The 23,183-nt window shown below is 44.9% G+C and overlaps 1 protein-coding gene across 9 annotated transcripts in view; it reads left to right on the top strand.

The window, feature by feature from the left end:
• Positions 1 to 23,183, top strand: part of LOC134163914 (USP6 N-terminal-like protein) — a 78,833-nt gene that overhangs the window by 35,728 nt on the left and 19,922 nt on the right. For 5 of the 9 annotated variants that reach the window (XM_062619139.1, XM_062619138.1, XM_062619140.1 and 2 more), the window contains 5 exons: positions 9,096 to 9,380; positions 16,453 to 16,526; positions 17,057 to 17,142; positions 17,917 to 17,956; positions 18,640 to 18,720. In XM_062619139.1, the coding sequence (XP_062475123.1) occupies positions 16,461 to 16,526; positions 17,057 to 17,142; positions 17,917 to 17,956; positions 18,640 to 18,720 (273 nt within the window). In that variant the 5' untranslated portion in view covers positions 9,096 to 9,380; positions 16,453 to 16,460. The remainder of the gene's footprint in view (positions 1 to 9,095; positions 9,381 to 16,452; positions 16,527 to 17,056; positions 17,143 to 17,916; positions 17,957 to 18,639; positions 18,721 to 23,183) is intronic. The other 4 variants (XM_062619145.1, XM_062619143.1, XM_062619144.1 and 1 more) reach the window with 2 other exon arrangements.

Here is a 23,183-nt window from a genome sequence, read left to right as displayed (position 1 = left end):
AGGGTCTCTTGTATTCCCTGACAAGAAAATCCAGTGTGCAAAATACGACCTTAATTAAAAAACAAGCATGTTTTTACCATTGGGAAGTGACATCTGATAATGTTTTCACTGGAGAAGGGGTGTGGGGATTGTGTATTTTTAGCTGCAGCTATTCTCAAGTTGTTGTTCTTTTATGATCTTTTCTTAATAATACATTTTTCTAACACTTTCTTTAAAATGTTTATAGTTCCAGAAGCTTTTTCAGCCAAAGATATGTTGCTGGGGGGAGGAGAAGAGAGAGGAGCAGCCCACAGGCAGGAGAACTATCAAAATCTATTTACTGTGGATTTCAGTGCCTAAGAAGGTGCAATGTTAGAGTTGGGTGCATCATGTGAGAGGCATTTCCCAGGTCAGAGAGGTAGCTGTGCTTCAGCTTTTCCCCCAGCTGCAGCAACTAAAATTGCCACTGCCTGCTTCTTAAAAGCAGTTGAGAATGTTAAAAAAAGAATTTGGACAACAGATTGAAAAGGTTGGAAGAGGAAAGCTTGGACAGAGGAACGATCTGCTGATGGAGATGCCGTAGTACAGGAATCCCATGGGAGGGCAGGCATAAGGAATGGCAGCTTTAGGTCTTTGTGTAGTGGTTTTGGGCTATATGGCTGACATAGACAGTGGCTGACTGTCTGGAGACACTTGGAACTTAACTTTCAAATGTTGTCTCTGAAATGGTGAGCCAACAAATTCCCGTGGAAAACCTGAAGGTCATCTTCATAAATCCACAGGCTGCTGCACTTCTCCCCTGATGTCTACAGACTGAAAAGCCAGCACAGATCCTGTGAGGATCAAAGTGAGGAGCTGGTATTACGTGAACATCAGTGTGGCCATGAAAAAGCTTCACCAAGAGAGGTGGTATAAAGAGCAGGAGAGAAGTGTTTTCAGGTTGGGTTGCAGATGCTATCTGTCTCTTGGTAGCTATCAGCAGAGGTGGTTGGGCTTTCCAGAGTGAACTGTACAGTTAAGTGCTCCATGCTTGTGCTTTCATGGCATTGGGTGAGGAAAGTAATTAACTGTGCGTAAATAGAAAGCACACACCATGTGAATGCAGGCAGGAGGAAGGACAGGCAAAAGGTGTTGGTGCTGCATCTGCGGCCTGCCACTGCGTAATGGTGGTCACTGGGGAAGTTGGACCTGCCAATAGGGCTGGAAAAGTGTCTGGCTTAGGCTGAACCTAGGGAAGGGACAGGGAAGGTGATCAGAAGTTTCTGCTAATTGTCAATAAATTATATGAAGGGCATGTTCTCTGAGCCAAGGCTGTTTTGAGTTGGGGTAGTTGAGTATTTAATATCCTGAGTAATACTTGGATTTTTGGTGCCCTTCTTGGTTTTAGGACCCGATACTTGTTATTCTGGTTGTTTAAAAAAGAAGTATAAATAAAAAGTGACTGTGTGCATGCATTCAGTGCTTTTTTGGGAACTGTAAGCTTGGCACCGTGTTTTCATGTGGCACCTGTGTTTAATTCTGCATCACTTATTGGCAGGAGCACTGCGGGCTTAGTGCCTGGTGCGAGTGTTTTCTTTGTCACTGAATAAAAGAGCAATATCAGCAAGAGTGGAAGCTTCATCTGGATGGTTTTGAGGTGAAACATGGTGATAAAGCATCTGGCAGGAAGGAAGTGCCATGCATGGTAAGAAGAGAGAAACAGCAGATACTCAAAGTATGATACTCAGAGTATGATACAGCAGATACTCAGAGTGGACAGAGCATCTTCTGGAGATGATCTGCAGCTATGAAACAGGGGCAGCCACTTGAAGACAGGTCAGTGGTGCAGAGTTGTCCCCACCTCTTCAAGCTATGCAGCTGAAGCATTGTCTTCTCCTGCATTCGCAGGACCTGTAAGGTGGTGGAGGAGGTGCTGGAGTGTGTAGTCCCAGCAGGGATGGGAAGGACAGGACTGGGCTGCACCTGGGTCCAGGCTGGATTTGCCAGGTGGGCTCTGAAGGGCCTCTGTCCCAAATCACCCCTTGCTGCTTCTTGTTCAGAGTGGGCTTGTTATTCTACTGAAACCCCTTCTGAAACAAAGAGGGAAAAACAATCTGGGAAAGCAAATACTTTCTGGTATCGGTAAGCGACAGTACAAGCTTTTGTTTTCTGTCAATGGAAGGAAGTGGGATAAACATGTAATAGCTTTAGTGCAGCACAGTCTTAGCTGCTGCAAAAGAGATTTAGTACACACCCTCCTGTTGTGGGTCCTAGGAAAGGATAGGGTGGGGAGAGCTCCGTAAGGAGAGGATAGGCTGCTTGGAGCAGGTGCAAAAGGTGCTGCAGACATACATCTGTCTGAAGCAGGTGTTAAAGGAAGGTCTGCAACAAGTGAGCTGAGATGGGAATCCAGTTCTGGGCTTACATGGGAAATGGGGAACAGGAAGATGAATACTCCTTGGCTTATATTCAGCCAGGACAAGACTGAAGCAACTGTATCTTAAATTGAAGGGTGGGCTACAGCGGCTCTTCTCTCCTCAGCTAATGGTGATGATAAAGAACAAACAGCTCTGATCTCTGCTCTCTGGAAAAATCATCCTTGCTGAAGGACTTGATGTTCTGTAAAAACTAAAATGCAAAAAACTCCCATGCAGTTGCTATTCTATTTTGAAGTCTCATCTTAAGGCCTGCAGGCATGTTCTAACTCAAGCATGGACCTTATTCTTTGTGGTGGCCCTATTCTTTAGGGAGGGAAAACAAGTGATTTCTTTATGCCTTTTCTGTCAAAACACCCCCCACTGCCCTAAGATGCTTATTTATTGACAATTTCCCTTTTCCAAGCCTTCTTGCGCAGTGCCAAGAAGAGCTTCACTTCAGTAGGATGCATTCAGCTCTCCCAGGTTTTGATCTTGGAACAGGAAGATTCCCATTCCCCAAGCTGCTGCAAATGTATTTTGTAGCAATTAACTGACATTTGGTGTCTTTTAAGTGAACCATTTGAAGTGAATGTGTTTTAAGTGAACTAATTGTTGCTTTGTTGGGTGAATGTTAAAGCATTTTTAAGATGATAGAATCACAGAATGGTTTGGGTTGCAAGGAACCTTAAAGATCATCCAGTTCCAACCCCCTGCCATGGGCAGGGACACCTTCCTGGCCTTGAAGATAAATGCATCTTTCAAATTACTTTACTATTATTATTATCATTATAATTTTTTAAACTGAGCATGTCTTCAGCTAAGTCAGACTGCATCTTGAAACACAGGTGATGATTGAGCTGTGCCAGTTTGTTCCCTGGGGAGAACAGCGCCTGCTGCTACTTTTATGGGCAGCCTTGCATGGGTCTCCATTTTATCAAGTGCTTGTCTTTATATCACTGCCGTAGGCTCTCATCTACTTAAACTTCTCCCTCTGATTTTTAGCTCATCTGAGAAGGGGTCTTGTCATTTTAGTTACATGCACTGTTACCTTTCCCTTTTCACTGGGAAAACCTTTCTCAAACATTTTCATTACTAGACTTGAGCCTGCTGTGGTCCTCTTTGACTTACTTTTATCCTGCTTCCATTGTTATCCATTGTCCACATTAGAAATGCTGTGGACATGCAAAATAATAATTTTAGGCAATAAATCCACTCAGGTTTTGAGCATTGTTTTTTTTAAGATCCTTGTGTTGCTTTCTCAAGCATACTCGATTGAAGGTGCTGCCTGAACACCTCCGAAAAGCTAGAAATGGAAAGATGATGTCTGGTTTGATGTGTCTGTGATCTGGCTCACTCAGCTGTACATCCTCATTGGTACTGGGCTGCATAGTGGCGCCTGTGGGTTCAGGTCCACACCAGACCAGTTCAGGGCTCTCCATGCACCACATGGAGTTGGACTCCAAATGTGGGGTTTGCTATGGCCATTCCTTGTGCCACCCTTCCACCTTTGAGCCTCATGGGATAAAATGAGGAATGAACCAGATGATGTGCTTTCTTCCCCTGAAACCAAGCTGAATTCATACCTGCTCCTGATGTTGTGATCATTGCAGGAGGTTTCCCAACCAGAGGTGGGAAAGACAGTGGGTTGGCAAACCTGAATTTCAAGTTGTACTGGTTGGCCTAGGGATGCTGGAGGTGTATGTTTTTACGCGGTGGTACATGCCATGAAGTGTGGTAGTGCTCTGGCCATCTCCCTGATGGAGGGGTGCATGCTGCGGGCTTGGCCTCACTGTCACAGGTTGGGGAAAAGCAGTGCCATTATGGTACAGCCTCTGAGACAGCAGCATGGGGACATGAGCAGTTGCGGCTGAGCCCTCTAGAGGCTGCTGTTCAGCTATTTAGGAAGTACCGCAAGTGCTTGGGGTGCACATGCAAAGAAAAAGGTGGTGTTGGGGTCTTTGGAGTGAATGTGGGGCTGATGCAAGTGGGGGGAAGACTTGTTTTATCCCGCAAGCAGATGTGAAAAGGTGTCAGCTGTTTACACCCACTGCACCAGGGACTAGTGTGGCTTTGCTCTTAGACTGGGGACTCCCCACTGCAGTGACGAGATATGCCCCATGCTTACATGAGTTGCTGGTTGGTGGTGTGGGCTTGGACCATGGTTCCAGCTGCTGTTGATGGCAGGGAGCTGATCCTGCTTGCTGCAGGTCACTGGCCAGTGTGGCACTTCGCCAGTAAGCAGGAGATTGGCATCCTCTTTCACACTTGGCTCTTACCCGCACCCAGCACCAACCCACCCAGCTGTGTTTCCACCACTCCCCCAGAGCGTAATTTCATTGTGCTTACATCTGAAGTACAGAAACTGTCATTGCAATAATATGGTACTTACAGTACCGTTTCATTTCCCTGGCTGGAAAGTTGCTTGTCTGTCTTTCAATCCCAGCAGTCTCAATGGATCCATTTATACTGTCAGTTAGGTTTAATTTTACATTGACCACAGTAAAGTGGTACAGCCAAATACATTGTGGATTGTAAGATGTATTTTGGAGCCCTGACCAAATGACACAGATCCTGATTTCAACACTATTAAAAGCAAGCAAACAGTTATTTTTATATAGGCCCCAAAGTTGACAAGCTGCTTTTAACTGGGTGTCCTACACAAGCATTGCTGTTTTGTAAGCTGAAGCATTACATGTGCCTTAAGTCTTCACTTCCAGTTGTATTTTATAAATGTTTTTGACGAAGGGAAGAGTGGAGGACTTCCTGTGTGACCAGTTTCCTCAAAGGGAGCATAAGCATCAAATTTTCTTTTTTATATAAAATGTTGCTTTTGCACACACACAAAAAAAGCAAAAATTCTTGCAGCTGTTCAGTTGGGGTAATTTTAGGAATTATCAACAAACAAAAAGGAAGGGAAAGGTTATGTTGTAATTAGAAAAAGATTACCTTCAAACTCCTTAAAAATCTGTGTATCCTAATGCTGTCCTGCATATGGTTCAAGGCTGTGAAAGAGCTTTGGGAGACATTTTCTCAGTACTTTCCAATGTCAGATCCAATATTATTGTTTTCCTGAAATTTTCTATTACTAGACATGCTTGCAATGGGCTTTGGTAGAAGAAAAGAAGTGAACAACAGCTCACTCATTAACATCCTGAGATGCTGTTTGAAGGTAGTGCAAGTTCAAGGTACTGCCAGCAAAATGGTCAGGGAGTGTTCTCCGCAGAGGCTGCCAAATACAAATAATTTACTGCATGGGGCTGTGTATTTGGAGGCAATGTGAGCTGAATAAACTCATTAAAGCAGCTGAAGGAATGAGGGTGTACTCAGAGAACCTAATTTAAAATACATAGTTTCCTAGAGGATGGGCATTAGTGTGGCTCGGGGTCAGGCTAATGGCTCAAGCTGCCTCCCCTACCAAACATGGGGTGGAGCAAGGGGCCCTGGCAAGCGGTGCAGGACCCACACGGTCAGCATAGGTCTCACTTTAACATGTTTGCAACTTATAAATCATTTACCTTAGTGATTATTTTGGGTGAGCTTTCCACAGACAAGCTGCATCTCATTATTAGTAGGTTTTTTTAACTTCCTACCCATTTATTTCGTCAGCTGTCCCAGTGACTTTATATGATGGTACATTTGTTACTTCCTTATTTGTGTTTTAAAAAAGATGCCGCCCCTCTCTACAAAGGAAAGCACAGGCTGCTGGCAGCACGGTAGCTTATTTTTGCATCCTTGTTCCTTTGGTTTTGGTTAGTGACCTTCACTTGCTCCACAGTTCCCAGGGTAGCATCTTAGGTATCAGCGAGGATACGTGTCCTCGCCCTGCTGCTCCAGGCACGTGTTCCGTGTGGGTGGCCTCTAGCTGACAGTGGCTGCTGAGCTGAAGAGCAAAAAAGTTTTAAATAGCAAAAGGAGATGTGGTGAGAGCTTTTAGCTTACCCAAAATTGTCATGTATAGCTGGAGGCAAGAGTGACCAGGGTATGGTAAAAGAGAAGTGTGTCCTGTGGTGTTGTACATGAACTGAAAAGAATAAAATACAATACTTTGAGAGGAATGCATATCCAAGTGGAGAGTGACCACCGTTGTAGCTTCCTTTAGTTTACGGTTAAAGAAATGTAAACTGCTCTTCCAGTCTTAAGCAAACAGAAGAAGCTGGTTCCTAAGCTCTGTGTTTATGTAGTTCCTTTCTAGGTCAGTGCATCACCCGAAAAAAAGAGGATGGTCGTTGACATCCCCCCTCACCTCCTCCTCAGCATTTCTGGCCTTTTTATAGACACTAGAAGGGAGGTAGGAGGGAATGCAAAGAGAAAATTAGTCTTCAGTTCCCAAAGCCGCATGTGGACTTTCGCATTCTTTAGTTTGCTTCCCTTTTTTAATGAGACATCATAAAAATAATGAAGCTTTTAAAAAATGTATGTTCATAAAAACATAAGCATCTTAGGATTTGTTTGTGCTGGTTTTTGTTTGTTTGGGGTTTTTTTGCTATTGTTGTCTGGAGAAGATGAGTTCCTGTCAAAAAGAGAATTAAAAAAAATGTTTGGATGCTCTTTTATTCCCCGTGAGGTCTAAAAGTAGAAGCTGATGAGGAGTTGCTTGTAGACTCACTATTCTGCTTGGAGGGTTTAACATGTCTTCTGACATTGCAACAGCTGAGAGTTTACAGAAGCACCAAGGCTGGGCTTATTGAGCATAAACAAGGAGGAGACCAAATCTCTTTATCAGCAGTCTTGCTTCTCTCCTCCCATCTCCATCCTGGCAGAAGACCTTAACTTGAGTGCTAAGGTAGAGCACAAAAAATGTGTGTCAATGTGAGAGCAAGATGTCATACTGAGAGCACAGGAAGGTTGAGGTTTTATTTACTGGCAGTGCTGCTGTGTGAGCTCATTGTGGGGAGTGTGCATAGCAAGTAATTGCAGCCTTACTTTTAGTGATTTCTTTAATTAAAAGACTTGGCCAATGTATATAGATTTCATTGCATTGTCATAGTCTAGTGGCAAAGAATTAATCATTGTGGCCACAGCTTGCCATCATACTTTAAAAGGTTGGTGGCTTAGTGCAAATTGGGAAGGAAATTGGGAACCATGTGTAATCTGCATTATAATGTGTGTAAGCCTTATAAATTACTCAGTGATTAATGTATATATAATGTAATCTGTATTATAGGCTACTTGATGGAAGTAACCTATAATAGCACTCTGAAAAGGTGTGAAGTCTTCTGCACTTTGGGGGTCTCCGAGTTGTTTTATCTAGGTGCTGAAGGAGTGACAGCAGGGAAATTCAGCACAGGACAGCCCAGGAATATGGAGAAAAGTCCATTTGCACGTGCTTGTGAGAGGTATTGGAGGAGAGGTGGTGTTATTAAAGTGGCTGCTTATGATGAAAGGGAGCTGTGCTTCCTCTCCCAAGCATCAACACACACTTCCACCTCCCAGCACTTGCTGGCTTCAGACAGAAGCGTTGCACTTTAGGTTGGTGTCTTGATTTCACACTTGTGAAACCAGCGCATTGCTTAATGTGAGAATTAAAAACTTGTTTTAAAAGAACTGATAGCTGTATGTTGGGCTCTGGTATCCTTTGAACTGCGTTAGCTGTTTGGATGTATCAGGTAGGTACTGCAAGTGCTGCAAGGTGGCTCAGGTGGTACTGCTGGTCCCAGCTCTTCTGCCATGTGAGTTGGTGACTTTATGTTACTGGTCTTAACCTGACCAAAGTCCTGGAGGAATGGCCTTGACCCTCCATGGGATCCCTTCTTGGCAGCAACATACTCTTAGATTGGCTCAAGTCGAGCTTAATACTGTGCCTTTGGCTTGGGCAGGGGGCATATTCTGCCTGCTGAGTTGTCAGTAGCATGTGTTTGCTGGTACAAAAATGTGATAGTCAGAGATCTGTATGGGAAGTCCTCCATCACCTGGCACTTCAACCAGGCCAGAAAATGGACTAAAACACAGCTCCCCTGCTGCAAACCAGGTGCTGAGTTGTGTCTTAGCTGAGCATCATAGAACCATAGAATTGGTTACAGTTAGGGTTGGAAAGGACCTTAAGATCATCCAGTTCCAACCCCTTTGCCATGGGCAGGGACACCTCACACTAAACCGTGTCACCCAAGGCTCTGCCCAGCCTACCCTTGAACACTGCCAGGGATGGAGCATTCACAACTTCCTTGGGCAACCCATTCCAGTGCCTCACCATCCTCACAGTAAAGAACTTCCTCCTTTATCTAACCTGAACTTACCCTATTTAAGTTTTAACCCATTACCCCTTGTCCTACCACTACAGTTCCTAACGAAGAGTCCCTTCCCAGCATGCAGCTGGAAGCATACAGGCTGGTTTTCAGTACCTAGAATGTACGGCCAGATAGTTCTAAAACTCCTGCCCAGCCCCAAACAAAATTCCTATAATGAGTCCTCTGTGTTAGCACAAGTTCTGGATGGGCTGATGCTGTGAGCTGGGTGGGGAGGAAACTCATCCTGAGAACACCACCAAATCAACAAAATCTGAGCCTGACCTACACCAAGGCTTTGGTTGCAGCACAGGTTAGTGAGTGTAGGGTTTTTTTTGTGCCGTTGAGTGCCCTCCAATTACAGCCTATTCCTTCCCCAGCAGCCTGAGATACTGCCCTGCTGCCCACTCCAGTGCAGCCTGTCTTTCCTCTGAATGTAAACGATCGTGCTTCTGCTGTACCAGAAATGGAAAACTTAACTCCCTTATCTCCTTTGCAGTGAGCTCAGGGGAAGAGAGAGCCCACGTGTGGATTGCCTCCCTCCTTGCCTTTTCTCCCAGACACTTGCAGCAAGCTCTCATGTGCCAGAGGAGGGAAGGGGAGAGCGTCACTGAACCTGGACAGCACGGGTGAGGACAAAGCGCATTTGATCGGTGGTCTGCAGTGGCTGGGGGTCCTCACCACCCCACGGTGGAGACAACCAGCTCCTGCCAGGTAGATGCCCACAGGGGAGAGGACAAGTCCAGCTGAGCTGATGCCTCTCGGCACCTGGTACCAGGTTCAGGTAAGGGCATGTTGCTTGGGGCTGGGTTTTATTTCCATGTTTTCTTCTCTGAACTTACAAACTGGCTCCAGAGTAGGTGAGAATCACCCCAAGAGCCGTTGTATGCTGTGGGTCATTGTTTTGATAAATCTTCAGGGTCTTCTCTGTGATAGTGCTGTGACTTTGTTAGTGTCCTCAAAGTGAGGTTCTTATTTGGGTGTTCCCAGTGGCTCTGCTAAGGGAAGTGAGCATGTTTTTGTCCAGCACAGCATCCAGTGCAATTTCAGATACAGTTTACTGGGACAGGAGCTCATCTGAATTTTCCATAGCACATATGTGATTCATTTAAAGTGATATGTGGGCAGTCATTTTTAAAGACCCTGAGACAGTTAAATCATAAACCTCCTTGCAGTTCAACTGCTAACTGCTCCTTACACCCTTAAACAACAAAAAAAACCCCAACCAAACAAACCAGCCTGCTTGTGTGCTCCTGAGTTTTTGTTGTAGTCAAGGAAATAAACATGCAAATAGGATTTCCTGTATCTTGGTTCATCCTGCTTGATAGTAATTTCATTCCTGAAGTCATAATTGACTGTGAGTACAAGTCTGGCTGCCTTTTTGGTTGTGAGTGAGTGCCAGATTTGGGCTGAGGTTGGTGAAGTGCAGTCAGTGGCGTGTAGTACTGAAGCTGGTGCCTGGCCAGGTTGTTTGCAGTCTGGGTTTGTTAATGAGAGAGGAACTGTGGACGGGGATCAGCAGAAGTTCTCAGTGTAAAGTTCTTGAGCGTGTTGTCCATTTTTGATTGAAATTTGGGTTTCCAGTAAGCAATACCGTGGCAGCTGTGACGATGGAGGTGGGCATGCTGGCAAGTCTTGTACCAAGACCTCAGTAGCAGCTTGATTTCTATGTGAGGAGCCATGTCTTGTGAAGCGGAAGCTCTGCTTGCTTCTGGCAGCGCGTGGCTGTCACTTCCTTCTGCGGCTCGTCACCTCCTGGGCACACAGGCATGTGTGCCAGCACCTGCCTGCAGCAGCCTGCAGCTCCTCCTTGATGTCTTAGGAGGCTTTGAGGTTTCCTTGGGGCATGGCAATGCAATTGAAGCAGACCCAAAGCTGTACTCATTTTGGGTGTGCTTGGTAGGTGGTGGAACCCCATGGCTTTTGCTTCTGAGAGGCCTTTAAGTGTGTGAGAGAAGAGCCTCTTATGACAGCTCCTCAGATCGCAGCTGCTGACTGTGGCCTCCGAATTATACCAGGCAACCAGGATGGGGAGGTGGCACATAGCTAATAGCCTGCATGGTTTGAAGCATGTCAAGGTGCCGTTTGATGCGCTTACCCCTCTCGCCCCCCACAGGGTTTATTCAACTTCCTGCAGCTTCCTTTAGCCGCTTCACAAGCAGCCTGTTGCACTGCTTCGCATGGCCAGGTTTATTCCAGGGTGTACAAGTGCATGAGTCATTGTTAGAATTAGTAATGGCTTTAGAAGTGAGAGCAGTGCTTTACTGAGAAGTGATGCAGACTGCAGGCATCTCACCTCTTAGCAGATGTTGTATAAGCTTTCTCACTTGCATAGATGCTTAAGCATTTACTTTAAGCCTTTTCCACTAGAAATCACAGGTTTATATCTTAGATGGCTGAAAACATAAAACACTGTGTTAAAATGTGCTTTTAAAATAGAACAAGAAACAGGAACAGCAACTTGTTGTATTTCGGCAGCAGTAGATGTGGATGTAGTAAGTTCGTACCTTTACTACTTTATTCCAGTGCAGTAGTTTCAGTCTGATACACAGCAGCATGGTGTTGACGTATGTCTGTCAAAAGTTGCCTCCATTTCTCCTTTTTCTATGACCTTCTGCTTGCAATAGCTTGCAGAACAAGAATTATATGTTTTTGTAGGTTTGAGTGCAGATGGGCAGGGGAAACATGACAAGCTGTGAGAGGTTACTGAAGCAAAAATGCAAATTTTACACGTTTTGCCCTGGAGATCTATCATGCTGAGGAGGGGTGCAGGCAGTTGAAATGACTCTCCTTGGCAGAGGTAACAGGTAAAATTTCATAACTCAACTGTATTTGACTGTGTGCCTGCGTCATGCTTACCTTTAATTTGCTTTGACTGGTGAATGCAGCGGGAATGGGGGAGTTACCAAAACATAGTCTGTAACCTCAAGTGGCTTGAGTAGATACTTTTCTACAATATAAAATGTTTAAAACTTGGGTTCTAGAATATCCCTAAACCTAGCTCACAGTTGAGAGCATGATGCTATGCTGTACTTCCTGAAAAGAGGAGATTTTGCTGATATTTTAGTTTTCAAGAGCCCTTCTGCCAGGTGATGCTGGGTCTACAGTTCACCTTGCAGCAAAATGGTGAAGGCAAGCAAATTAAGTATGATACTTGTGCAGCCTGATAGTATAAAACTTACCTAAAACCAGTATAAAAGCATGTAAAAGTTTTGTACTTTCTTTGTAAGGAGCAGAAAGGGCTTGGAGAGACTAAAAGTTCAGCAGCTCAGATGGATTGCTTGGTAACATCACCACAGCTACTCCATTCAAAATCTGGTAAAATGCTTTCTGGCAAAGGTCCCAACAGTAAAAGCAGTTTGTGAGGAGGGCTCAGAGGAGTCACATCTGGAATCATGGTTGCAGTGAATTTCTGAGAGGTCATCTCAAGACATACTGATGTGCAACCACCTGCAACCATCTGCAGGACTGGGCCCATCAGCTGAGCCTTTGATGTCTCAGTTCCAGTCCATATCCAATTGCTGTTCTGATGGATCAGATTCTGCATACTGGTCTGACATCCTGGTGGAGTTTGATCGAAGTTTGTCCTTGTTGCATGTAAATTGAGGAGTGGGGAGAGGAGGACCTTGGCAAGCGACCTCTGTGGAAAAAGGTGTCAGAGTCTGTGTCTTCCGCAGGTCCTGGCACAGAGGGAGCAAACTAGGCAGGGTGATTGCTAATGGGTTTATAAGCAGGAGGCATCATGTTGAGATTGAGGGTGACAGGGGATGTGTGTGTCCGTGTCCCTGGGTTGTGGCACAAGGAGCACTGTCACCGGGTCATGGGAGCACAAGGAGCAGTCACTCCTCTTCTGGGCAGTGAGCAGGTTACAACACACAATTTGAGTGACTGGTGGCCAGAGGTTCCCATGCTCCTGGCCAGGCTGGTCTTCATGGGTTCTACCCCATGAGAGGCAGTTGGAGCTCAGTAGATATTACTGGAAAAACACAGGACTTTTGGGGGAGGGTAATAACAGTAAATCTAATTTACAGGTAACAATTTTGGCACCGAGTCTTGAATTTTTGATGGAGACACCTTCTTTCTGCTGCCAATACTTGAGATCCCAGCTGGTGGATTAATTCCAGGGACGTTGTTCTAATTCAAAACTTGGATATTTTATTTCAGGCTTGCAGATGGCTAGAGTTCCATGCTGGTAGGCAGTAACATGCATTTTCATTAAGCATCTTCAAGCTTACTGTTGTTGGGATTGATTTTTACTTCTTTAAATTGGAAGCTGCAAGTTTTGGTGTGAGATTGACAGATGGTGGGGTTTTTCAACTCATTCTTTTTCAAAGGAACTAGTTGTTAACTTTGTTTCACAGTTGAATTTAAGTGTGCATGTCTTGGGGCCATCTTTTGCTTATATCCTAGTAAATTTATTTAATACTATTCTCACATTGTTCACATTTACTTTTCCTTTTCATATCTGCTTCACCTTGTGTGGTTGTCATGCAAAAAAATCCCAATCCTTTTTTGCTGAGAAAATACACAATTCATAGAAAAAATTGGGTGGCAATCTGGAGAAAATAATTTGAGTGCTGTATTAAAAAGAAAAGTCTTCAGTCTTATATAAATATATGGAGAAGTGTGTCAGTTACAGGCTGTGCCTAGTTATGGTAGCCTATTTATATCCAGGCAGAATCATCAGGCTCTCCAGAAAATAAATGTCTCAGTAGTTTTCATATAAACAATGTGTCATTTCCCTCAAGCAAATGCTATAACTTCATGGTGTCAAGCTACTCTGGAGTGATAGTATGAACTCTTATTATATTAAATAATAAATATACCCACATTCTATGTATGAATTCAATTCATCCATTCAGTTGTATTATACATACAATATTAAAACTATCCACATTATTTATTTTAGGAAATAATTAAAATATCCATACTCAATATCTTTATTCAACACAGGCCATTACAGGGCTAAGCTCTATTCTGTTGCTTCTCCAGAGTATTTTGAAAATCACCTAGTCAAACACAGTGTCACCTTTGTACTCCAAAAAGCAGCAGGGTTGTGATCAGAAGCCAAGGTGGGTGCAGCCACCTGCCATCTCCATCTTGCCATCAACACTGCCATCAGCATAGTCTGCTTTCCAGTTTTCCTAAACTTGGGCTTTTGTGCTGTTATAGCAGAATGAGAATACAAATGTGCATGTTCCAGGCATGAGATGCCAATCTGTCTCCTTTGCACCACTCTGGCATTTCTGGCTGCAGAGGGGCTTTTGCAGAAGCAGATGACAAAATATATGTGGTCTTGCTGCTGTCTTCTGCTCTGTAAACCCATCCATGTTACCGAGCCACTCTTCCTTTGGTTATTCTATTACAGTGTGGTCAGAGACTTTCAGAATAACTTTCTCTTTGTAAACGTCTTGGAAAAAGTTACCATTTAATTTGATGCACAGTTTATTTTTTCCCTCGAGCTTGCAGAATATTTGTATTTTTAGCTGCATGTAAAGGACCTAATTTGAAGTCTTTGGCCCCTTAACTAGCAACCGAGAAACAAATGTCAGAAGTGGGGGAGTGAATTTGTCTTCTAGTTAAACTTCACATAAGAGAGATGTGAGAAGGAGAAGATGCAGCTAGATTAAATGACACCATGAGACAGTTACTCAGAGACAGTTACTCAGACCTTGCTACTTTGAAAAATGAAGCTGTGATTAACGTGTATTGAACGAAATTCATGGGAACATTTGACGTAAGAGATGTAGCTTGGAAAAATAAGGGAACAAAATACACTTTAATATTTCCATCCTTGCTTTGTTTTGGTTGTGGAGTTAATAATGGGGAAAGAGACACCCATTCTTGCTGTGAGTTTGAAGAGTTTGCTTTTTTCTGGTGTTTGTTAGCGAGTGTAAAGCAGTAAATTGCCTGTGCTGCTGGCTGATAATGTGTCACAGAAGAGCTGCCCTGGTTATTGCACATGGTTTAATATTTCTATCACACCAGGAGCAATAGCTGCTTTCAAAATGAAGAGTTTGGGAAAGATGGATCTCCTGGCAGTCTCCATCTGTGCCTGAAAGACATGGTGGCAGCGAGCAGGTTACATTAAGAAGTTGGTAAGATGAGACAAATGATCACTTACAGATGTCTGAAGGCACAGAGAAGCGGGCTGAGCCTTGGAGAGCGCTGATGCTTTTGCTCATCATAGCTCTCCCAGTTCTTTCTTACTGCTCTTGGGTTTTTACTCTCAAGGAAAAACTGCATTCTTCAGGTCATTCCAACTACAGCGCCTTTGGCTGCTCTGGTTCATCTGGTGCTGAGTGCTGCCATCCAGATGCAGCTTCACTCAGAAGCTAGGATAGCATATCCTACAAGAACCCTTCAGGTTCCTCCTGAAGGGGGGTCAGAGCAGTGCTTGGTGTCCATTAGAGAACTGCAGTGGCAGCTTGAAGTAAACTTGTTCTTGAGCAGCCTTAAAATATTTTCCCCACTGTCACATTACAAATGATCCAGTGATTTACTCAGAACATACAAAAGCTAAACAAATTAAGTAATACAGATGAGAGGCTTGTTGTAGGGCTTGAAAAGGAGCTGCCTAGAACATCTCTGATCCCCCTACCAGAACAGACTTGAAAGCCTTGTACAAGAAATTATAGAATTTTGAAAATAAAAAAGAACAGATGACTTCTGTGTTGCATCTGAAGCTGGAAAGTAAATCCTGCATTGCTGTGCTCTGGTCCTATCCCAAAGCACTGGTGACCACCTCTTTGGAGAGAAGAGGGCCATTGCTATCCACAGGTAAAAACACTGTGCAGTAGCTGCTCAAGAACAAGTTTACTGCATTGCTCCTGAAGCACAAAGGTTTGTATAATGTGGCTTGTAGTAGCCTGGCTTTAGATGATGCCATAGTCATTGTGTTCTCTGATCTGGGCTGGTCATGAATCATCATTTCAGAGGAGGAGGACTTGGTAAACCTTCCCTCTGCCCTCTTCCTGGGGACTGTGTTCCCTACAGGTTTTGTCTGCCCGTGTTTTCTCCTCTGTGTTAAATCAGCCTTTTTTTTTGGTGAACAGCAAGAAACTGCCTATGGCTTTACAGGAAGCATGCTCCTTTGGGCTTCTACAAGACAACACTCGAGTCACATTTGATGTGGGAGGCTATCTTGCTCGTACCTATGTGTATGGGACAAAGCAGAGCAGTTGGCACAGACCCCAGGGAGCTAGACTGAGTCTTGTTTAGATGAAGACATGCCCATCTCAGAGTAAGTGGGGACTCTGTAGTCATCTTGCTGCTGTGTTGTTTTTCTTTTAGGGGGTGTATAGAAGGCAGTCATCTAGAGAGGCAAATCTACTTGTTGTATGCACACTTCGGTAGGCAAAACCTTCTCCTTTTAGTTTCTCCTTTGATGTTAAATCTGCCTTTGGATGCCCCTACTGAGCGTCTCACAGCTTCAGACCCATAGCTGAGAGCAAGAGCATGGTAGTTTGCTGTCATCCACACAAACACTGCTGTGCAGCGCCAGGGCTCTGTGGCTGGTTTGCATGTCTTGATTTAAAAACACAATGTCTTTCATACAGGCATGTGTGTGCCTAAGAACAAAGGCACAGTGTCTTGTCTTTCAGCAGACAGGATTCCCCCTTGCTCAAATTCAGTTGTGTGCGGAGAGCAGGGAGCTGGCAGTCCTGCTGTGTGCAGGCAAGCTGCATTCAGGCTTTGTACAGGCAGGGGCTTTTCAACCTCAGCCTAATTTTAGCTATGGGATATGGCTGGAAGCTGAAGTTGTTAGCAAAGGTTTTTTCTATTAGCAGTTTCCTAAATTTCCCATGCTGTGTACACATTTACTTAACCCACGCCCCTTTTTTTGTGTCTTACAGCTTCTGACATGAAGAAAGATATAGAGTCTTTAATAGCCCAGGAAAAAGCAGAGATTGTTGCTAAATATGAGAAGGTACCAACCTTATGTTTTTCCCCATCATGCTGGCTAAGGATGAAGCTCTTTTACTGATTAGCATTGCTTTGAATAAGAACTTTTGCATCCCTGCAGGCATCACCCCAGTAACCCTCATGCCATCAGGCTTTGTGCCAGCTCTCACTACCTGCTTGCACATCCCTTCTCACCGCATCCACAGAGTTCCTCACAGATCCCTTGTATGCTCAGCACAGATACCAAAAGGTCCTGAACTTCCAGTGCATCGGTGCTCCCTAGCACCAGAATGGCTTATGCTTGACAGCACTAGTTTCTCTGATACACAGCCCTTTGCAGCCTATAGCAGAGGCACACTGGAATGCTGGATAGGCTGAACTTACACATTTTGCTCTTGCCTGCACTGTGTTTATCTCTTTAGAGCAGGTTTTGGTCTCCTAGCTCTATGCCTTTTAGCGTGCCAGGGGTTGGGATGCAGGCACTGGGGCTGGGATTCAGGCACTGGGGCATTCCTGATGCTGGAGCTTGCTCACAGGTGTCCTTTCTGCTTTCAGGGCAGGCAGGAGGGAGCTCAGATTGACCTGTGGGAAGATGCTGATTTTACACTGTATAAAGTTACAGACCGGTTTGGATTCCTGCAGTAAGTCCTCCTGCCCTCTCCTATCCTCTCTGACTCACATGTCTGTGCATCCATCTGTGCCAAGCGTGGCAGACTCATAAGCTGCTCTGTGGCTTGGCTTGTTCAGTCCTATATGCAGGAGGAAAGACTAGATGTGCCTCCTCCCTCAACCACACATATTCAAATACTCTGATGCTTTGAATCTGCTGCAAGGCAAGACTCAGAAATGGTTTTGCATTTGCAAACCGTTTTGCAGTGGTTCACGAGCCTGGCATCAGACGGTGCAGGCTGGTGCTCCTCTACTTCTGTGAAGGCCCATGGTCTGTTGCAGAGGGATACTCTTGAGTTTGCACCTGATGATTCAGGGAGGTGTAGGAAGAGATGAGAAAATATATATGGTCTATATGGTCATTCTCGGTTCCCTTAGAAAATCCCCATTTTAAGCAGGGCACAGATGATTTAGGTGGCCTCTGCCTGGGGAGAATGTTTAAAAGAACTGGTTCTTTATTCCAAATCTGAACAAGAAGTTGTTATAGTAGGTCTTTTTTAGTGCAGGAGGGGGGTTCAAAGCAATTGCTCTCCAGAGATCCTCCATGACCCTTTCTGTAGGGTGATGGGGTTTTGTCTGGTCCTTCCTTTGCCCCTTTCTCATGGGGGACAGCTGTAGGAAAGACAGGAAGCCCCTGGGCCATATCTCCTCAGGTGCCCAAGACGATCCCCAAGCTGCAGCACTCCGAGTGCTCGTCCATACCCTTTCTTGCCCAGAGAGTAACCAGTCACCTCTTGCTTTTCCAGCGAGCAGGAGCTGCCAACCCGCACCACCTTGGAAGAGAAGGTGAGAGCTGCCAGCTCTGTCATCATGGGTATTGATCAGATCCTTGTCACACCAGCTGGGGAGGGGATGGATTTTGAGGAAGCAAATGTGCATGTGAGAGCGAAGCAGGCAAACAGTGTCCGCTGGTCACTGCTGCTTACACAGAGGTGGGAACTGCATGTTGCCCAACTGTTGAAGCTTTTGTTTTGCTGGTTCAGGCATCTCCCCTTATCCATGTTACACTGAAATCACACCTCTTAAAGCAGTTTTGGGGTTTTCCCTCTGCTTTGACGCAGTGCTCAGCAGCTGTAGCTTGAAAAGGGAAAAGCACTGGAGGTTGTAGGTAACATCATCTCCATCCTCGTCACCCCTGAGCTGAGAGTGTGTCCTCTGCCAGTCTGATACAATGATACGACTTGAGGCTAGCTGAACCTGCAAAGATATTTTTTGTCAAAGAATATTCCTCTTAGAAATGCTTTCTCTACATTAAGCCTAAGTGTCTCATCATTTTTACCAGTGCTGCTTTAATTACCATGGGTTGAAATAACCAGTTCCTGCAAGCACCTCTGGATTATTCCTATCCGCAATGTGAAGTCTTCGTGTAGAAGTTCAAAGATAAAGAGAATGAAGTTTTGTGGTTTTAGGAGGTATCTTCTGGGGCTTTTTTTCTTACATTTCTCCTGTCTTCTTCCTCCTTGCACCAGCAAAAACAGCAGGAAATCGAACGTGTGGACAAGTGGCTAAAGATGCTGAAGAAATGGAGCAAATACAGAAATAGTGACAAGGTAAGGAGGAAAAGAAAGAGCATGTGTCTGGTGGGTGGGGAGTGCATCCTTCTGATGAGTCAGGCTTTGAAAAGTTGATACAGAAATCGAAGATCACAGGTAGAATTAGGCAATATTTTCCAGTTGGTCTGTAATATTTTAATTCTTTCCTTGAAGTTGCTGGGGGAAAAGACAAGGAAAAAGTCTTCTTCTGACAAGCATAGTTTTAAAAATGGTTTCCTAAATGTTGCTAGCATGTTTGCACTTCTGCTTCGCTGTGCACAGCAGAGATGTTTGTGTGCCTAGCTGGGTCCTTTCCCTGTGGGAGCAGGGGGCATTGCATGCTGCAGGTTGTTTCTGTCTCCACCACCTGGGAATGGCATGGGAGATGTGACCTATGCAGTTCAGCTGATGTTCCTCATATGTTGTTTTTCTAGAACATCACCTAGATCTTGTATTTTGCTTCTAGCTGTGCCTAAGAAGCTGCTTAGGTGTTAGATTGTGTGCATCCATCTGTGGAAATCAAGGACAGAGAAACCAACCTTGTGTCTTGGCTTTGGTGTTCAAAAGAGACTGCACCAAACACTATTGCAAAACTATGTTGGTTTTAATAAATAATATTTGTAATATGTTGCAATTACAAACCTATTGACACAGAAAACCCTTGAACCTAACAACAGGACCCTTGTTGGGTACGGGGAGGAGCGTTATGCTTGACCTGCTCTGCTTATGGCACTCTGCACAGGACAGGGTCTTGAAGCCTGGAGTCACCTTGTCGCCATGGTCTTTGCAGCCTTCTTGTTTGGCAGGAGGAGCAGGGTGTTTGGCTCTATTGCTTCTAGGACCTGTTGAGAGTCCTCTGGAAAGACTTAAGCTCAGTTGAAAAGCTGTGCAGAGGATATCTGCATAGCTGCAGGGGGCACATTGAGCAGGGCATCCCCCTCAGCTGGCCATCCAGAGTGATGTCAGGTTCAGCCAGCCAACGACCAGCTGCAGTCTTGTCCTTTTTTAAAAACAAAACAAAAACAACCCCTTATCTTCATTTTATAGCAGGGATGGGGTAGAGGTGGGCTTAGGATTTTATAATCCTTCTGTTCATTTCAGGCTTGTTCTAACTATTTTTGTTCATCAGTGCTCCTTCACAGGCAAAAAGGGCTCTCCCATGGCTTTGGTTTTCCTAATTAGAAGTTAGCACTAGCTGGTTAATGGCCTTGTGGGTAAAACACCAAATTCCAGCAGAGTGCAGGGAACTCCTTGAAGCCCTGGAGGACATTTGGGATGGGTAATGAGTGTTTTTAACACACCTGGGCTTCCGTGGGTCAGTTGGTGAGGGGGGTGTGGAGTAGCAGTGATCCCCATCTGTCTTTTGGATTTACCCTGATAACTAGTGGGTGTTAAGCACACTGCAGACAATGTTGGTCAGGTCTGCTGAATGGCAAGGGGCTAGCAAGTGGGTTTTGAAGGTCTTTAAGTCAGAAAATCACAGAGCTCTTGTAATGGAATAAATGATGCTATTTATAACAGCCCATAAATGGTTGATAGCTCTTGGGCACAGACATGGTATTGTCCCCATGCTAGGGGACTGGAAATGGCTGTCTCCTCCTCCCAGCAAACAGAGAAGCAGCAGTTGGCCCCAAGCAGGGAAGAAGCAGTCTGGTGACCCCAGGGAGTAGAAAGGAGTTTCAGTCCCATCCAGCTTAACACTCCTTGCACCAGTGCAAGTGCAGGCAGGAAGGTCTGTGAATTGGAGCAGCCATGTACTGTTAAGTGCAAACACCCTGACAGACACAAAAAGAGTACTTTAAACAATAATAAAATCAGGTTGTATCTTTCATATCCTTCACCTGGGTGTGCAGGTGACCTCTTGTGTCAGGAGCATGTAAGTTGCTCAAGGATTCATGCTGCCATGCAGCTCAGACATGGCATTTCAAGGACCTTATGCTGAGAGACAGTCATGCCCCTCAGATGGTTATGTTTTTTTTTTCTAGCTAAAGTAAATGTGACAAACCCTTGATCTGTTTTTTTTCTAAAGCACAGTGGGTTGGTTTTGTTCCTTCTCTGAGCACTCATGCTGTCATGTTTGCATTGCACATTTCCTTCAGGTTTGTTTTTTGCCACTTTCTGACGTGAAGGAAGCCTGAGTGTCACAAGACAGCAGCTTGTGTTATTTTAATAAAGACTAGGAAGTCATCCTTAAAAAAAAACACAACCCTCTTATTGAAGGCAGGAGCCTTCCCTTTGTTAATTTTGATAGACTGCCCTGTATTAGAAAGGGAAAGAATCTTGTTGCAGGAGCCCCAGACAGTTTCACAGGGAAGCTGCCTTGACTTTGACTCTGCTAAAGGGATGTAGAAACCAGTCTTATTTTACAGGCTGGGACTTTGTAGACTTCAGGGGCAACCTTTTGAGTTCCAGTTAATGTGCTGGAGCTGGCAGACAGCTTGAGCGTATCAAGTGCTTGATGAAGAGAGACTCCTGGCTTATCAAACAGGCTGTCATGTTTTGCAGTGTCTTAATAGCTAATTGGGGCTTAGGTTGTTGTTTCAGCTTCTGTGTTATGAAATGTCAGCAGGGAGGGAGGTTGTGTACACTGGTCCCAGAGCAACAACCCATCAGCAGGCCAGGAAGCAGCTTTTTCATACCCCTGGTGTAAGCCATTGCCAGAGAGCAAAGGGTTTTGCTTTCTGTTCCCCTGCCTGCTGCCAGTGTGCATCCCTGCATGTGCTCACTGCAGCCTGGGCCTTGTGGCTGTCACACACTATAGGAAATAAGGCTGAAAAAAAGAGGAAGGCCTTTTGCAGTTTATAAAACAGCATAGCCCAGCTATGCCTAAAATAATTTCTGGCATAACCTATTTAAGGAAGAGTAACAAATAGGATTATCTTAACTGAAGTGATGCTCTGGGGTCCCTTATGCTCATCATCACATCAGATCTGTCTTCATCTCTGTTTTAGACACGTTTGTAATGATCTGATTTAATTTCAGTAACAACAGCTACAAAAAGTGACATCAGCACAATTCCTTGTATAAATGAGGTTAGACTGATACAGTGGTGCCTTTTCCTGGCTGTACTTCCACAAGGGAAGGGGTATAAAAATAAAGGAGGCTATGCAAGCACCACACTGCTTTGTAGAGTTACAGTACATGAAACCTGCAACAAGGAAGTGGTACACTGTGTAATTCAGGGTTCAGCACAGGGAGGCTCAGGTGGTCTGTATCTTCTTCACTGCTGTTTTAAACCTGAGTTTAAATCCAACCTGGCTCTGCTTGGGAAGATTAAGAAATGGTTGGTATCATGTAAGAATCTACACAGCTAAGGCAGCACAGCTCTGCAGAGAAAAAAAGAGTCTGTGGTGCATGCACTCCAGTAGTTGGGTTAATTTATTCATTGTAGCCATGAAGTAAGTGGATTTAAGCCAGAAGTATCAGTTTTAGGAAAAGGATATGATCTCTGCGTCATTTGCAAACTGCTTCTTGCTGCTTGTGGGCCATGTGGGATGGGACCTTTAAAGAGAGCAATGTCTTTGGCCAGAGTTGCCTGGTTTTTAGGCAAAGCCTGTCTTTGTGCACTGGGGTGGCCTTGTCTCTGCTGAGGTCACAGGAGTGCAAGGCACTTAATCCAGCGCATGCCAGCAAAGTGGTTTAGGATGAATTGGGGATCTGTGTGCACTCACACAGGCCCCCAAGAGTAAATAATCTGGCAGTGCTGGGGATAGCTAGCAGACATTTGTCATGGCAGGGCCAGCTGAAGTCAGGTCTCCTGCTCGCAAATGCCATGGGAAAGAAAAGGAATTGTGCCTGGGAGCTGCAGGGTGACTGCAGCTGTGTTTTGCCATTTTGGGAAGGCAGGTAGCATTTTCCACTCCCCCAGAGGTAGCCCTGGTAATAAATGTATATGCCTGTACATCAACTTTAGGATTTAAATTTGCCCCTGCTTTGTGGCTGAAGCTCCTGCAGATCTGCTGGCACCCCATCTGGCAAAGCCAAGGCTCCAGCTGCAGGGGAACAACAGCTGAGTTGGAAGCAAGCATTATCCATACAAAAAGAAAACCACACGCAATGAAGTCCAGGCTGCCATGTGTCTTGCATGGTCACATTATCAGTGACTTTGTGATACAAAAAAGAAGCCCTCTTCTCTGGGGTGGTGGTGGTGGTGAAGATTTTCACAGGTCAGCTCCTCTGGCACATGACTGGTGGAGAAAGCGAAGGAGTCCTTCCTCTCCAGAAGGATTGCTCTTTGAGCCATTTGTGAGATAGGATGATGTCTGTTCTTTGTGCCATGTATTGGTCTCTTAGTCTGCATGGGCCATGGTCTAGGTGCTCTTTTACCATCTGTAAGGGCTGAGGGGTTTATAAAAGACAGAAGATGGTGACCCTAAGGGTTGGGGTTTTATTTTTCTCACATGGAGCAGGAGCTGCCATCACCCGCTGCCTTCTCGCTGTCAGTTCATCCCAGCATAAATGTGGCTTTTAATGATAACTTC

Source organism: Pezoporus occidentalis, unplaced genomic scaffold, assembly GCF_034315485.1.
Source record: "Pezoporus occidentalis ecotype Australia unplaced genomic scaffold, CSIRO_AGI_Poc_V1 ctg21, whole genome shotgun sequence".
Lineage (NCBI taxonomy): Eukaryota > Metazoa > Chordata > Aves > Psittaciformes > Psittacidae > Pezoporus > Pezoporus occidentalis.
This window is presented reverse-complemented; position numbering and strand designations above follow the sequence as displayed.